This window comes from Pseudonaja textilis, chromosome 3, assembly GCF_049901715.1.
Source record: "Pseudonaja textilis isolate UNSWEBS1 chromosome 3, rPseTex1.2, whole genome shotgun sequence".
Classification (NCBI taxonomy): domain Eukaryota; kingdom Metazoa; phylum Chordata; class Lepidosauria; order Squamata; family Elapidae; genus Pseudonaja; species Pseudonaja textilis.
The window spans coordinates 142493440-142509758 of NC_141992.1; the positions used below are offsets into that span (position 1 = coordinate 142493440).

General features: G+C 36.6%; 1 protein-coding gene across 1 annotated transcript; it reads right to left on the reverse strand.

The window, feature by feature from the left end:
• Positions 1-434: 434 nt before the first annotated feature.
• On the reverse strand, positions 435-16069 carry GALR1 (galanin receptor 1). The gene is made up of 3 exons (XM_026699469.2): positions 14781-16069; positions 2732-2797; positions 435-820 (listed from the first exon to the last, which is right to left on the reverse strand). The coding sequence occupies exons 1-3, from the start codon at positions 15492-15494 to the stop codon at positions 503-505; spliced, it is 1098 nt and encodes a 365-aa protein (XP_026555254.1). The 5' UTR covers positions 15495-16069; the 3' UTR covers positions 435-502.
• Between the last annotated feature and the right edge of the window lie 250 nt (positions 16070-16319).

Genomic DNA, 16319 nt, shown 5'->3' on the forward strand with positions numbered 1-16319 from the left:
AATTCATGAAAATAATAGGATATCCTAGTTCAACTATTCAAATTCTTCTGGTTCAATTTGAACCCCATTTCATTTGGAATACACACAAACTGAAATATACATATACATATAAATATACATATACATATTGAAAAAAATGGCTTAGGTGATTTACATTAGTAACTTTGTATAAGAAAGAAAATAATATTTTAAGCATAACATAAATATACTAGATCAATATGAATTATATATTAATATTATTTGATTCCTGTTTTAATTTTAAAAAATCTCACTCAAAATTCTTTCACAAAGAAAGAGTAGAGTATTTTGTCTATGAATCAGATTTTCTTACTCTTTTCAGCAACAAAATAAATTGAACTTTGATTAGTTGCATACTAATGACCAATACGAAACTTGAAATATTTGCTCACTTTGGGAATTGCATTTTTTTAAAAAAATAAAAGCAGCAAGAGCAAGTCCATTCTTATGAAACTGCAGCAGAACAGCCAACCACATTCATTCTTCAAACATGTGTAGAATTAGTAAATGGAGGTGTGTCCATATTACTCTTATTATCTTTCACTTCATTCAGAGGCGAATTGTGACCAATCTGACACTCAAACACTTGCTTATAGGCTTTCCTAAAATTCTCAGAAAGGAATGCATATATAATAGGATTCACTGAAGAATTACTGTAAGCCAGGCAATGTGCTGTTATTCTGAAGAAAAATGAAGCTTGAGTTAGGGGGAAGTCTCCAAATTCAGCCCAGAGGTGGATGACATGATGTGGCAACCAGGATATCCCAAAAACCACTACAACCACAAGGACAGTTTGAGCTGTCTAAGAGAGAGAAACAATAAATAATGTGAAAAGGCTGTCACGTGATTAAGTTGTACCAATAATTGCTAATGCACCATAAAAGCAACGAAAACAGAAAGGATATGTGTTAAGCAAATCCTCCAGTGGCTTGAGAGGTTTTATAAAGTAAAAGCAAGGCATTATTTTATGATAGCAATTTAGCCCTTCAAATCCACAGATAACAATCCTAAGAACACTTAAGTTGAAGTAAGAGCCATTCAGTTCTGAATTATATCCTTAAGAGTGCTTTTCAAATTATCCATTGGCATGCTGAAATTTCTGTATTAACCTTGTCAAAACTTTTAAAACTCAAAGCCCCGTGTAAACTCCTGGATCTTAACTAACCATGAAGAGATTTCAAACTGAGATGATAGTCACTGGTCCAGAAACTTTTAAGTCAAATACCTATGCAGATAACCAATAGTCAATTTTCCATAGATTATCTGATTTGACAGTTGGTATCATTATAAAATTGAATAAAAACTTAATTTATCTTCATCCAAAAGGCTCTGATTGTCATTAATTTAACTAAGGAGTTTTTTTTAATCAATCAACTTGTGTTCGATGATCATCTGCTGATAATATAGTTATAATTCTTTCTGTCCATAAACCTAGCTAAAACAAAAGATATATTACTTACATTTAATTTATAGGTATCTTTACTTTATCCTTTTTAAAAATCCTGAGGTGCATATGTTATAACTGATGACAGTTTAAAAAATGAGAAATGAGCCCTTTGAAAGTAGTAATTGCATATAATAGCTGAGAATCTCTTCCAACATCTTATTATGTTACAGCCATTATAGTCATTATACTGTTATTGATAGGATTTGCAACCAGGGAAATCCTACACTACTATTATTGTTTATTTATTGTAATTTTATACATTTTCCTTAAAAAACAAAATATGTGAAGACTAATTCTATCAAACACAAAATACATTTTAAAACCATTTTTGTTTACACATCAAAGCCAGACTGTGAAACTTGTTTTTAATCACCCCCAAATCCTGAAAGGACTCCAACATCTTAGATATTATTCAAGATTTCAGCCATTTGTATTATTCTAGTTTTAATTTAATTACATGGGGTTAAAACTATCTTGTTGGGACTCTGTTAAAGCAGGGCTGAGACTCAATTTTTTTAACAACCAGTTCTGTAGGTGTATCCATGTGACTGGGTGGGCATGGCTTTTTGCAGCAGCCCCCACCTTGGTTTTTTGGGCCTTCTGGGCCTCAGGGAAGCCTCCTGGGGAGATTTTTTGCTCCCAGAAGGTTTCCCTGGGCTGAGAAAGAAAAAACGGAGCCTGGAGGGGGCACGCAGCACCCCTCACCACCCTCTGTTTTGGGGCCTCCTGGGCCTCAGGGAAGCCTCCTGGGCGAAGCAGTAAGACAGGAGGGGAATCCCAGCACAGCTGACCATAGGAACAACTAATGGTTGGGAGGGGAAAGAAAGAAATACCTTAAGGAGTGACTGGGCAGGGAAGAAACCAATCAGGATATCGGGCATGTCCACAATGTTGGGCATGTGTGATAAGGACTGACTGAGCGGGGAGCGGAAGGGTGGGCAGAGAGGGGAGGGGCCAGCCAGGGGCATCATTTGCCGATTCTCTGAACTGCACAGGATCATAACAACCAGTTCTATAAAACCGGTCTGAACCTGTAGAATCCCACCCCTGGGTTAAAGCCATACCTTAAAAATAACATATGGAGAGACTATTAGACTTTTCTTATGAAAGTTGGTGTTGGTGAGGTATTTTAATTGGCAACTCCAATATAAGCTATCATTTTTTTTGTTTTATCAAAGGGACTCAAACACATTCAGATTACTTTGTGACATACTAATTGGTTTAATAAACTCTACCGTAGTTTGTTTTATTTAAAAAGCTATCTACCTTCTTCTTTGATGCTTCTGACTTCTTTGATATGTTCCTCAGCTTCTTATGCAGATGATTGAGGACCTGAAAAATATAAGTACCTTTCATATAATTAGTTTATTTGTATATTTTGGCATTTTCTTTTAAAAAGGTATTAGTTGATTTTCACAGCAGAGATACCTCAACTGTATTCTATTACTTGCTAAATATATTAATTGTCCACAAATGCAGAAAAATAATGTTTGAGGCACATGGTTTGCAAAACTCTATTGAAAACAACTGGAACTCTTGTTCCAAATAATCTCTGTATAAAACATATGGCAACACATTAACATAATTGTTATTCACCTGTTGCCACATTCACAGTGATTAAGAGCATATATGCACATACCTGTCCTCTGTACATATCAGTCTGATCCTAAACCAGCTTAAGAAAATCCTATTCAGATTGGCATCAGTTTATAAGTATTCATCTCATACTTTAGGCTATCGCTTTATCCCATTGGACAATTTGCTATGTCCACTTACTTTTAACTTCCTAATATGATTACAAACCCTTTTTATTTCTATGGGTGGATCTTCCTGGAGATCAGTATTTTTTTGACTGTAGGCACACACACAAACTTATACATACAGTACACACACATATATAAATGATTGATATAGGTATAGAGAACACACAAATTAAATCTATATATGAAAAATTATTAAGATCCACATAGATGCAAGCATAACAAAAAAAATTAAAAACTTCATTAGCAATAGCACTTAGACTTATCTACCACTTCACAGTTTTCCATAGCCCTCTCTAAGCAGTTTACAAAATCCACATACATGCCCCCAACAATCTGGTCTTCATTTTACTGAACTTGGAAATATGGAAGGCTGAATCAACCTTGAATTGGTGAGAATCAAACAGCCGAACTACAGGCAGCCACTAGGCATGCAGAAGTAGCCTGCGGTACTGCATTCTAACCACTGTGCCACCATGGCTCATGCTTACCTCTACATCTGTTTCAAAGGGCTGTTTTATTTCTATTATACTAGTAGAAAGAGTAGTCAGTAAAATTCTTTTTTATATAAAGGTAAAGGTTGCCCTCGTACATACATGCTAGTCATTTCTGGCTCTAGGGGGCGGTGCTCATCTCCATTACAAAGCCAAAGAGCCAGCACCATCCGAAGACTTTTTTATATAATGCCAGCAAATTTTGTTAATTCAAAATCCATCAGGAAAATGATTTTTTAAAATATTATTGTTGTTGTCATTCTTTTGCTTTATTTAATACATGCAATTCCATTGTTTCACTGATTTTCTGATTACCTGAGATGAAACAGTCTCACTCAGAGAAGCTGAGAATGAAGGCTTTCCTTCAGGTAATTAGAAACTGTTCATTTGGTAGAACTGCATTTATTAAGAAAAAAAGGAAGAGAGAAGAAGCTCAAAAATCATTATTAGAACAGTTGTTAGCACAGTCAGTTAGATGTTCAGATCATGCTGGCTGGGGAATTCTGGGATTTGAAGGTCACAAGTCATAAAGTTGCCAAGTTTGGAAACCCCTGGTTTAGACTGTATTTGAGATTTTTATCCACCAATCGATCCCTTCTGAAGGACCTGCAATAGGCAGGAATTGTTTGATGGTTTTGAAGGTATTGTCGCTGGATGTAAGCTGTTCCAAGTAAAACCACCTTCTGCAATTGACTGATGATGATTCTTTGCAGAGTAGCCTTTGAACTACTGTACTTGGCCAGACTAAGGCAAACTATAAACACTCTGGAGATGTAGTCTTCCTACTTTTATTTGAGGATAATCATAGTACAAATGTTTCACAGCAACTTTGTGATGGTTAGTAAGACAAACTAGATTCATTTGCCACTTTAAGAATTTTAAAACTGAAAAAGATTTGTTTATACAAACAGTTGAAGGATAGCCAAAAGTTTTAGCTTTTAAACATTTTAGTTCAATGTAAAACTGAAGCATTATATGTCCGTTCAGATCCCTTACCTTTCCTATAAAATAAAATCAGCGGGATATATTTCCTTCTTTCACAAGTTCTTTTTTTAATTTTCAGCCCCAAACCTACATCTCACATCTATAAGTTTAATATGTCAGAAATATGCGTCAGTTGGTTATGGTGACATAGAAGTAAGGAAAAAGCAATTTATTGTGGTTATTGGTGGTGAGGAAAAGGTGAATATACTATGCAAAAATAATCTACATTATTTTTATTCACTTGAGATAGAAAGAAATCCTTGTATTAAGAATAGATGCAAGTTTCTTGCTAATATGACTACTGCTAGAAATAAATATTATGATCATCTATTGCCTGTTGTAGATTATTACACCTGTGTATAAGAGCATAGAATTGTACACTGAAGAATACGTGCACTGAATCCTATATAATTTATATTCAAATTGACTTATGTAAAACTGTGCTGTTATAGAATCAGAAAAAAATGGGCTTTTTTTCAGTTGACAAAAGAGGACTCTACCATGCATACACTAAATGGATAATACAGAAAATTAAGAAATCATACACAGGTGTAATTCTCAAATATATAGTAGAATCATCACATTTTCCATATTTTCCATACTTTCCTTCACCATAACTATAGTTTTTAAAGTACAGATTTTCATGTTGTAGAAAAAAATCCTTCTTATAAATCTTTTTTCTATAAATGTATGATAGATATGTCTATATGTATACTACTTATTTAGACTTTTATCCTTTCCTGAGAGCAAAATTAACACATTTCTTTGTTGACCTTGTTTTTAAAAATAAAATAAAATAAAAAGAGATAACTTAGATATGCCTCATTGTAAGACATTGCAAACCAATAAAACAAAATATTTCAATATTCATCTCCTTCCTACTCTTTGAATGTAGGAAAACTTGAAGATTATTTCCATATGTCATTTTCATACACAGTAGTGGATCAAAACAGATTTCATTAAAAAACAGTCATCTTTTAGAGGAACTAATCATTAATAGAGAAAATTATTCCACTTATAAAAATGCTCCTTGAGATTCAGTGCAATGTTCTGTAATGTAATAAAACTCTATTACCGGAGTGTTAAGTATGAAAAATATAGAAAGTAAGCAAAAGAACTGCTGGAATTTTTGTCAGGAAGCAAAAAATATTTTTTCTTGTTAATAAGAAAAAGAATATAGTACTTCAGCCCATTAATAATATTTTACAATTATTTATTTTAAATTACTGATTTTAAAATCTGTAAATTCAGCAAGTTTTTTTTTAAAATAAAAGGTTCATTATTCAGAATTATTCTTGTTATGATTTATACGTTGTGCAATTACTTACCGCTTCATGACTTCCATAGGCTATATTTTACTGGGTATAATCACTTCTGTTCATAGATTGAGTATATTAAAATTGCGGCCCATTCTATCAGTTTTCAGCACAAAATATGGTACAATACCATAACATTTCCAAGGGAAACAGCCTAAATTTCTCTCTACATAGCAAACTATATCTTTTGTTCATATACAAAGCTCTTTGGATCCAGTTCTCATTTTGATTATTGAATTAATCCTCCTCTACCATTTCAGCATTCAGACTAAGTACTGCTTTTAAAAACTATTTTTTCCTGGAACTTTTAAATTGTTTGTTGAGGTTATGAATCAATGAATGAATATGCAATAGTTGTAAAATGCTGTTTTCAGAATCAAGAATCAATAGAAATACGGTACATGTAAAATCTTTTTATCTCTGGGAAAATGTAAAATAATAAATTGTATATAAATTGCCTAATACTACAGTAAATTGATAATAATCATATCTGAATAGTAGTGTCTAAATTGTCTAAAAATAAAGCATTGTCTTACAAGTGATGTCACCAGTGCTTTTAGATAACTGCTTATGAGTTTGTTCAGTTTATAATTTAATTGTTGAAACATTGAATAAACAAATTATTTAAAAAAAACAGTGGGTATGATTTAAACATAGCTAGTAAGTTGATCATTCTGAAATCAATATGATAAATTAAATGGAGCTGTCTATCTATCCATCCATATTCATTCATTTCTTCTTTCCTTCATTCATTCAACAACAGAAAGGAAAATAATCATTGAAGACCATCCTCCGGAGAAACAAGTCAGACTTTTGCACTGATCTGTCCTTCACTGCTATATAAAAATAGATTCTTAAAAAAATACCGTTAACAGGCACCTAAAGTAATTTATCACTGCTTGCCCAGTAAGGTAAGAAGAAAAGAAAAAAAATATTGTTTCAGAGAATGAAGAGAATTGGTGATTGAAGCAAATTCAGCTATTTTCCTGTTGAGAAAAATTCACATCAGTGTTAAAAGGCTTTCAGATTTGGAGCTTCACAGATAATCAGAGTTGGAAGGGGCCTCGTAGGTATCTAGTCCAAGCTCCCACCTAAGCAGGAGACTCTACATCATTTCTGACAAATGGCGGTCCAATCTCTTCTTGAAAGTCTCAAATGATGACACTCCCACAATTTCCAAGGGCAATTGCCAGTTTTGCCATCCACCTTTATGTATTAGCATTAGAAACAGACCTCTCTGCAAAGTTACTAAAATGCTGCAATATTAGGATGCCTTACAACACTAGGACAGCAACTAGAAAGAAACACTTACTTAAAAATGTCCTGATAACTCCAACTAAATTTGGAGAAAGGATGGTAAAGCAAATTAAAAAGAAAATGACATAAAGAAATGAGAAAATAAGACTACTTCAATTTTCTCCATGTTCCCGGTAATGTTATTAGTTACGGCCAAGAGGTTATAAACCTCTCTTTGAAAGGAGTTAGCATCACTTGCTTTGAAAGAGGCATTAATGTACCTTACTTGAAGATGTCAAGCCTGGAACCAGACACAGAAAACCAGATTTGTGTAGTGGTTATGGTGTTGGCTTAGAAACTAGGAGGCTGTGAGTTCTAGTCCCCTCTTATGCCTCAAAAGCCGACTGGGCCTTTAGGCCAGTCACTAGCTCTCACCTCAACCTACCTCACAGAGTTGTTTTGGGGGAAGGGAAGGAGGATTATATATGTTCACTGCCTTGATTTACTTATAAAGTAATAAAGTCAAACTAAGTCTACTAAATAAAATAAACTGTAAGCTAGAGGCTGAAACTATTTTAGGCCAAAACATTGGACTGCATGGTGTTCACCATCTCAAGTCTTCTCTTGAACTCCTGACAGTTTAGGGCAGGTCCCTGCATTGTTACTTAATTATAGTTCATCAGAAGATACTCTATTTAATCAGGCAACATTTTCCAACAAGCCTATATAAATTTTGAAATGAATGTTATTATTTGCTAGATTTATGTAGTGTCTTCTACATAAATCTAGCAAATAATAACATTCATTTCAAAATTTATATAGGCTTGTTGGAAAATGTTGCCTGATTAAATAGAGTATCTTCTGATGAACTATAATTAAGTAACAATGCAGGGATCTGCCCTAAACTGTCAGATCGGTATATCTGCCATTCTTCAATGGAAGAAGGAGGTGGGGGGGAGTTGGTACAAGTAATCCTTCTTGATGTAACCTGAATGTCTTAAATCTTATATTGAATCTGTATAACTCGCACATGATATCCAACTGGAGGACTGGAGCCAGATGTCTAGAAACTTGTCACCTCTTGGAGAGATAGCAAGAGGAGAAGGGACCATAAAAATTCCAGCTCTGGAGGATACTCCCTGGGAAACTCTTCTAAGATACGTTCCCAGAAGAGGGAAAAGGGGAATTAACATGTTGGTTCTTTGTTTGACTAAATCCATATCAGAATAAGGGGAGATATTCTAACTCCCTTTATCTATTACTGTATGCCTGGAAGCATCTTAGATTCTGCTTTGATAGTACTGGGATCACTTCCTTTCAATAAAGAATTCCTTTTGAAGTACCTAGTTTTCAGAAATTCATTCTTTTTGGTTGAAGGGGGAAAGTCCAGTGCTTACAGTCCACAGCATTCACAGGCATGCAGATAAAGTCTTGTATGTTTATTTAAAAGGTTTTCAAACAGAACTGTAATGGTAAAAAGGGTTGAACAAACACCCAAATACCAAGCCCATAAAAACTCAACCAATTTAAATTAAAACCAAGAGGGTCAAGCAAATATGGTTTGAAAGCCCAGGATCACTATTCTGAAGGAGCTGAAGAACATAATGGTGAGATCAATGGAAAATTGCCACCAACATCTCTCCTTATACAGGAGTGGCAAGACCCTAATTTCTTCCTTCAGAGGGGCAGGGTTCTCTCTGGCCAATAGGTTTCCTGAATGCCTTTGTTTAAACCTCCTCTCTTCATGGAGGGCCCTTGAGGGGTGGGGGTGGGGGGTTAGCTCCATCCCTTTGTCCTCTGGGGCTGCTTTCCCTGCCTGAGACTCTTCCAACTTAATCTCTTCAGACTGAAAGACCTATTATAACTCTTCATTTTTCGAGTGTGAGCCGGCCCTGTTATTAACATCCACACTCTTCAGAGAGAAAACATGATCAAGCTGAACATGAAAAATGCATCAAAAATTAAATACAATAAAATTGCCCTATCATCTATTCCTAACTGAAATTAGAATGATTTTGCACTGAAAAATATATTTAAATAAACACATATAAATTGCACTTAGAAAAACCTTTCCATCTGGCAAAAGCCCTTTGAGGATTTTTATGCAGTAATAGATCAATTGATCTTGTTGACACATCAACCACTCTGTGGCCTTACAAACTCCCTCCCTGAGAGGTCCAATATATTATATTTATAAGTGTGATTGAAAGGAATTTAAAATTATGAGGTGCTCTCAGATATATCACATCTCATTTTGAGACAGTGGATTCCATATAGGCCAAGAGATGGATAATTCCACTAAAATATAACTAAATATTAGTAGAAAGTGGTGTTTTACTTCCTTCAAGGTTTAATAAGCCACACAGAGCCTAGTTGGAAGATGGTAGTCACCAGGGGTGGGATTCAAGTTTTTTAACAACCAGTTCGGTTGGCGTGGCTTAGCTGGCGGGCATAGGTAACTCAATAACACTCACATCGAGGTACGCATCTTCTCACCTGTTGTTGTCTGAATCAGAATAAAGCTGGAAGGGACCTTGGAGGTCTTCTAGTCCAGCCCTCTGCTCAAGCAGGAGATCGTATACCATTTCAAACAAGTGACTGTCCAGTCTCTTCTTAAAAACCTCCAGTGATAAAGCACTTACAACTTCTGAAGATAAGCTATTGCAGTGGTTAATTGTCCTCAGTTAGAAAGTTTCTCCTTAATTCCAGATTGCTTCTCTCCTTGATCAGTTTCTACCCATTGTTTCTTATCCTGTCCTCTTGTGCTTTGGGAAATAAGTTGATTCCCTCCTCTTTATGGCAGCCTCTTAAATACTGGAATACTGCTATTTGCTTACATATGTTTCATTACCCAGCTAGGTAACTTCATTAATGCTAGTGAGTTTGGCGACTTGCTCTCTGTTTATAGACAGTAACTTGCCCTGCTAGTGTTGGTAGTGATAATTCGAGATTAGAGTATTATTTTCTGATAATTTGCCTGGTATTTATCCTTGCTCATCTGGGTATTGGATGCTGGAGTGTTCTAGTTTTTTTGTTATGATCTTAGCTTTTTAATTTTTTCTTTTGAATGGTATATTCAAAAACAGCTGTATATACTTCTCATCTTTCCTATTACCTACTCCTACTCCTATGACTATCATTTTGTTGGTTGTATTGTATAGAATTATGATCGTATCATGTGATTTATGATTTATCACTTTGTTGCTTGTATGTACACTGAGAGCTTATGCACTAGAGACAAATTCCTCATGTGTCCAATCACACTTGGCCAATAAAGAATTCTATTCTATTCTATTCTATTCTATTCTATTCTATTCTATTCTATTCTATTCTTTAAATATTGTTTATCTCTATCTCATGCCAGTAAACCACATTTACTATGATTACAACTAATTTCTGTGCAATTTATTTCAATGTCTCTATAAGATATATATGAAAATACTTTACCAAATACTTATCTATTTACCCAAGATAAGCATTATAATCCCAGTTTAAAAGTAGGGTAGTGGTTAAATTAGGTCTTCGGAAGGCAGTGAATAACTATTCCTCTCATAATGTAATTTCTTTAGGTCAACTTAGTTCTGCAGAAATTGAATTTAAAACTTATGTAGAATGAACAAATGAGTTTGATTTAGCTCTGGGCTACATATTCAGCTTAAGCACATCTTTATTTTACTTAGTTTAGACATAAATGTTACTCTACCTCCATGGTAAAGAAATATTCTGGAGGAATTATTTCTACTTCTTAACCCATTCTTTCCTGGAAACTGGAGAAATTAATATTAGCTATTCATTTTATAGCAAACTCATCAGAACAGTAGAAAATCAATACACAACATGAAATCAGTTTCCGCTGACTTCAAAATGAGCTCAATACAATTAAAAGTTTCTTTCATGCTGGACACTTCAGAGGTTATTTAATATGGCTGGTGATAATCACCCTGCTGTTAGAAATGTTATTCTGAAATTGGAATAGTGACCTATGTGATTTGGTCATTTCCTGCTATTGTTGCATTGAGGGCTGAGATTAGTTGGTTTATTGGTTTCTGATTCTAGATCAACTGCTTTGTGTTAAGACTGCACATCTTCTTGGCTATAACCACAATATATGCAATTTATCAACATAATCTACAATTGCAAATTTTCAGGTCGAGGATTGGATAAAACAGTTATTACAGAAATCTGAAAATACTGTATAACTTTGCACCTAATAGGCAGCATAGGTGTTGATATGTGTTGTTTGTTCAGATTTGAATTTCTTTTTTCTTTCTTTTTTTTTCTTTCTTTCTTTTTACAAAGGGAGAAATGAATGACTTCCAAACAATGCGATTGCCAACTGAAATTCTGTTTATTACAATTTCCATGTCATCTCCTTCTTTCTCCTTTCTTTTTTTTCCTCACTAGCTAAGCTTATTCATTTTATGGCTTGTTAACCATTTAATGTTGCATTTCTATTCTTATTAGTTTTCATGATAAATTTACTATGCAAACTAATAAAATTTAAATACGGTTAAGTCCCATAATCTGTTCACCTTTTGATGCCTTACTGGCAACTCAAGTGCACTAATGAAGACATCAGTTCCAACAGAAAAGACTGGCATTCAGTTCTCTCTTCTAAGGACACTGCCTGTGGTGGATTGGAAGAAAACACTTATGGTAGATGTGGCAACCAATCAAAATCATAGCATCATCTTTAGAAGTAATGATAGAATTGAGGGAAAGTGGAGAAATTATGCTACTCCAGTTCCATTCCCCACCAGTAATCATGTTACACTTTTCCTAATGACAAAAGTTAAAAAAACCATCCCATATTTAACTCTAAAAAAATAAGACATAAATATATGAAGTAATTTCTTATGAGATATTTCACGGATCAAATGAAATAGAACAAATAATTAGTAAGTACATAGTCCCTTTTGCTTCTGGGGAAATAGCAAATTTAAAAAAAAACCTTTTACACATATTTATATCTGGTTTTTTTCCTATATTTTTTAAAAAATACTATTTTAATGAACTTTTTAAAAATTAATAATAATTCCAGATGTTAAGATGGAAAAAACAGAAGTCAGCACAGATGTGATTTCCCACCCACTCCTTCAATTATTTTACAAACAGCTATATCAAGTCATGGATACTGAAGAAAAACCTTTGTGGCAAAACAATATGTGCATAATTGTACAGTTGCATAATTGGAACTGTGGAATTTGAAGATATCTCATGCCAGCAAGTAAAAAGAGAATAGACAAAACAAGTGGAATTGCTGGAGCATTCCATTCCATGATATTGCAAGTAATATTAATATTATCTAAAAATAGATAGCCGTTGTGTTGATCTTTCACAAGACTTCTCATTTGCTGAGAAGAAAACTAGGGATTGGTTTTAATAGAAGAACTTAAAGGGAAATATCTAACATTAGAATCATTTTCTCCTATTATTAATGATATCCCTAGCATTGATACATATATATTAAGTTGGAAATGGTGACCAAAGACTGTCAAGAAGCTGTACTTGTTAGGAACAGAGTCAGTGAGTATAGGTTCGTGCTTTACAAATCAGATAATCCTCTTTTAATTCTAGCATGTAAAGGTATCCAAAACTAAAGAATACATGTAGCTCCGGTTGGAACCATTGAATTCTTGGTGTTCTCAAAGCTTGGTTATTTTCCACACAAGCTGAGAGAATACCAGGAACCCAATACGTAAAGATATGTGCATACTAGGTAGCAACAGTTTCACCTCATTGACCATTACTTAAATACAGACATGTCTCCAGAAGCAGGAGACAGAACATGATTTTGTTCCACCGAAGCCTTCCCCATACATGTATCTTGAAAAGCATCTAGGCAATGATGCCATTAGCCATACTTTGTACTATCCACATACAAGGCAGGCAGCTACATAAGGAAAGCTTTGCAGACTTCTATGATACGCTGAATGCTAACAGCATAGACTTCCTGCTATGTAAGACTGTAATTAGGTCAGTAGAATTGTCCCGTTGCTTAATTCTCCATTAAAAAGATGTGCAAGGGCATATTCCCTTCCCTCCCCACCACATGTTCTATTATTTCTAGTGTTTAAAACGGAATATTTTTCCTATTTTATTTTATTTTCAGCTTTTCTGTTTAATGCAGATTGTAATCAGAACAGGGGCATTGGAAAACTTGGACTTACAGAGATTCCAAGTGAAATTTCTTGCAATTATTCTGAAATTAATGGATTTTTCATTACACAGTTGAAACTTTGTTCAGAGATAAGTTATCTTCTCTGCATCGTACCAATGTTAGTCTATGTGCTGCCGAAGTGAGCACTTCAAAGATAAATGATCAATATTACGAGCTGTGATGCTTTCAAGTAGGTAATAATTTATTTGCATGCCAGAAACAAGTCCTAACTTTAGAGAAAGAACTGTGTGAATTGTTTCATATTCAAGGGAACCAGATTCAAGATTTAGAGAAAGTGAATAATCAGTCGGAATATAGCAATTCAGTCCCTTGAGTTCTCATTATTTTTGTTGATTCTGTCTGTTTCAGCCACAAATGAGTTCATCAGCAGACTGTCTCTTATCCTAAACACTAAAATCAACAGCGGATTTTTAACTGATACTCATGATGCAGCATTATGGCACTCTTGGTGTCACAATTCCTATTTTATCAAACATAACAAAATATTTCCCTTGATAGTAATAGTTCATTCAAACCTCAGTCAATATTTCATCCATTAGCCACCAATGGCAATTCTGGGATATATTCCAAGAACCCCAATTTTTGTCAGCTCTTAATACGTGATTCAGAAAAACAGAGGTTCGTGAGCAACTTAAAGGAGGCAATCAAACAAACAAGCAAAAGCAAACAACTCTGATTAACCAAACACAAGCAGAGGAGAGCAATACAAAACTTGCTCTGGGCTCTGCTTTTCCCTTTGATGGACAGCTAGAACACTACGAAGTTTAATAACCACCCTGACATACAGATTAACATTTAATTATTAAGTGCTATATCAATTTCTTTTTCCAAACCTAATTCTAACAAACCTGTTTGTTTTAATTTTTTAGGGGCAACCTGAGATAAATTCATTTATCATTTGAGGGATCAGAGTGCTACAAAACTTGAAAACTCCTGCTCCAAAATATCCTCCAAAATACCTCCGTCTGTGACTTCCTTAAGCATCTATACATCTGAACTGTTATGTGTTCGATAGAACACCCCCAAAATGTAACTTTAACCCTAGTTATGCTGTTCAATGTTATAGGTATATTTGTATCCTGCATTAAACTTATGTGCTGGAATTAAACAGCACTAAACAACCCTCTGGACTATTCACTCAAGTCTTTGTTATTTCCTTTGGCGTTATAGTACAACACATGAAAGAAATAATAAGAAGCACCTTTAGAGGTAAGATACAAGTGGCATATTTCCATAAACTACTGTGGGGGGGGGGGTTGTGCACTAAGTTTCCTTGATCCTGGGAGACCCTGTCTCTCATGCATTTGTCGGGGTAGATCCTCCGCCTTTATCAACCTCACTTACCTTAGCATAGCAAAAGGAGATGAGCAGCAGAGGTAGCAAATAGCCAAAGATGAAGGTACACAGAACATACACTTTCTTGTGCTGGAGATTGGGCCAGACTTCCCAACAATAGGTCTGGTTGAGGAATTTTTCATGGACAATGCGCTGGTGGTGAGCCACAGGGGAAGCCATGGCAATAGAGAGAAGCCAGATGATCCCGACCCCCAAGAGCGCGTTACGGGACACCCGGACGGAGGAGGAGCGCCTGGAATGCACAATGGCCACATAGCGGTCCACCGACATAGCCGACAGGGTGAATATGCTGACCAACATGGAGACGGTGAAGAAGTAGTGGATGAACTTGCAGATGAAGGTCCCCAGAGACCAGTTGGGCAACATGTATACGGTGGACTGGAAAGGGATGCAGAAGAGTAAGTAAGCCAAGTCAGCGATGCTCAAGTTGAGCACAAAAATGTTGGTGGTGCTGCGGGGTTTGCCCGGCTTGCTCCGGGCCAGCACCGTGATGACCAGAGAATTGCCCATCACGCCCAGGGTGAAAATGAGGCCGAAGGCAATCAAGGTGACGAAATTCTCCACGCCGATTTCAGAGAGGAAGCTGGCTTGCTCCTTCCCTGAGGGCTGATGGAGGGAGGCCCTGGAGGCGTTGAAGTCCAGCCAGGGCGAGCCCCAGGTCTGATTCCGGTCGCTGGAAACGGCAGGGGCTTCCGCTGCCATGCTCTGCTGCTCCGTCTTGAGAGGGAAAAAGCAACCTCTGGAGGCGACAGGTCCCGCGTGGCTCCCACTCAAATCCTCTCGGAAGGATGCCCGGGCGAACCTCTCCGCTCTCCCGCGCTAACTCCGCGGGGGAAACTCCGGAGGCTGAGCCCTCTTTCTTTTTCTCGCCCCTGCCCCTGGTTTACCACCACCACCCCGCCTATTAAGTAGCGGCTCCAAGGAGGGAAGGGGAGACACGAGCCGGCGCCGCTCCTGGCTTTTCAAAGAAAGCTCCACGCGCGCTCAAGGCTGTTGCTTCCCCACACGACCACGCTGTCCTTCGTTTCAGTCAGTCCCCGCCCTGCTTTGCTCCTTAGCAATGGGAAACTTCCCACAACCGAGCCGGCCTGAACGTGGAAAGATTTCTGCCTTGTTCTGGCAGTGACTGACAAAGCCCGGGTCAGGCTCCTGAGGTTCCCATAGCCGACCCACCCGTTTCGGGTGCCTCCCTTTCCCTGATTCCCAGCAGCTCAACGCGGAGCTTAGCTGGGGCACTTAGGCAGCGACTGTCCAGCGGCAGCAGTCGTATGTTGGCTGGCGCCTTCGCTGCTTCCCCCCCACTTTCCTCGTTTCTCCCAATGCCACGCTCCTCCCTCAGCTTGTTTGACGTAAATCAGACCAGGTCGGCTTCCCACGTTTCCTATACCCACGTTCAGTGAGTAAAACCCGAGTAAATCTCTACTATCTCTCCCCACCCCTTTCCTTCCCAGGAAACGCTGTCTTTTCCCCAGCCTGGAATCAACCCATTGAAGAATCCAATGGGATTGATGAAAAAGAGTCTATCTT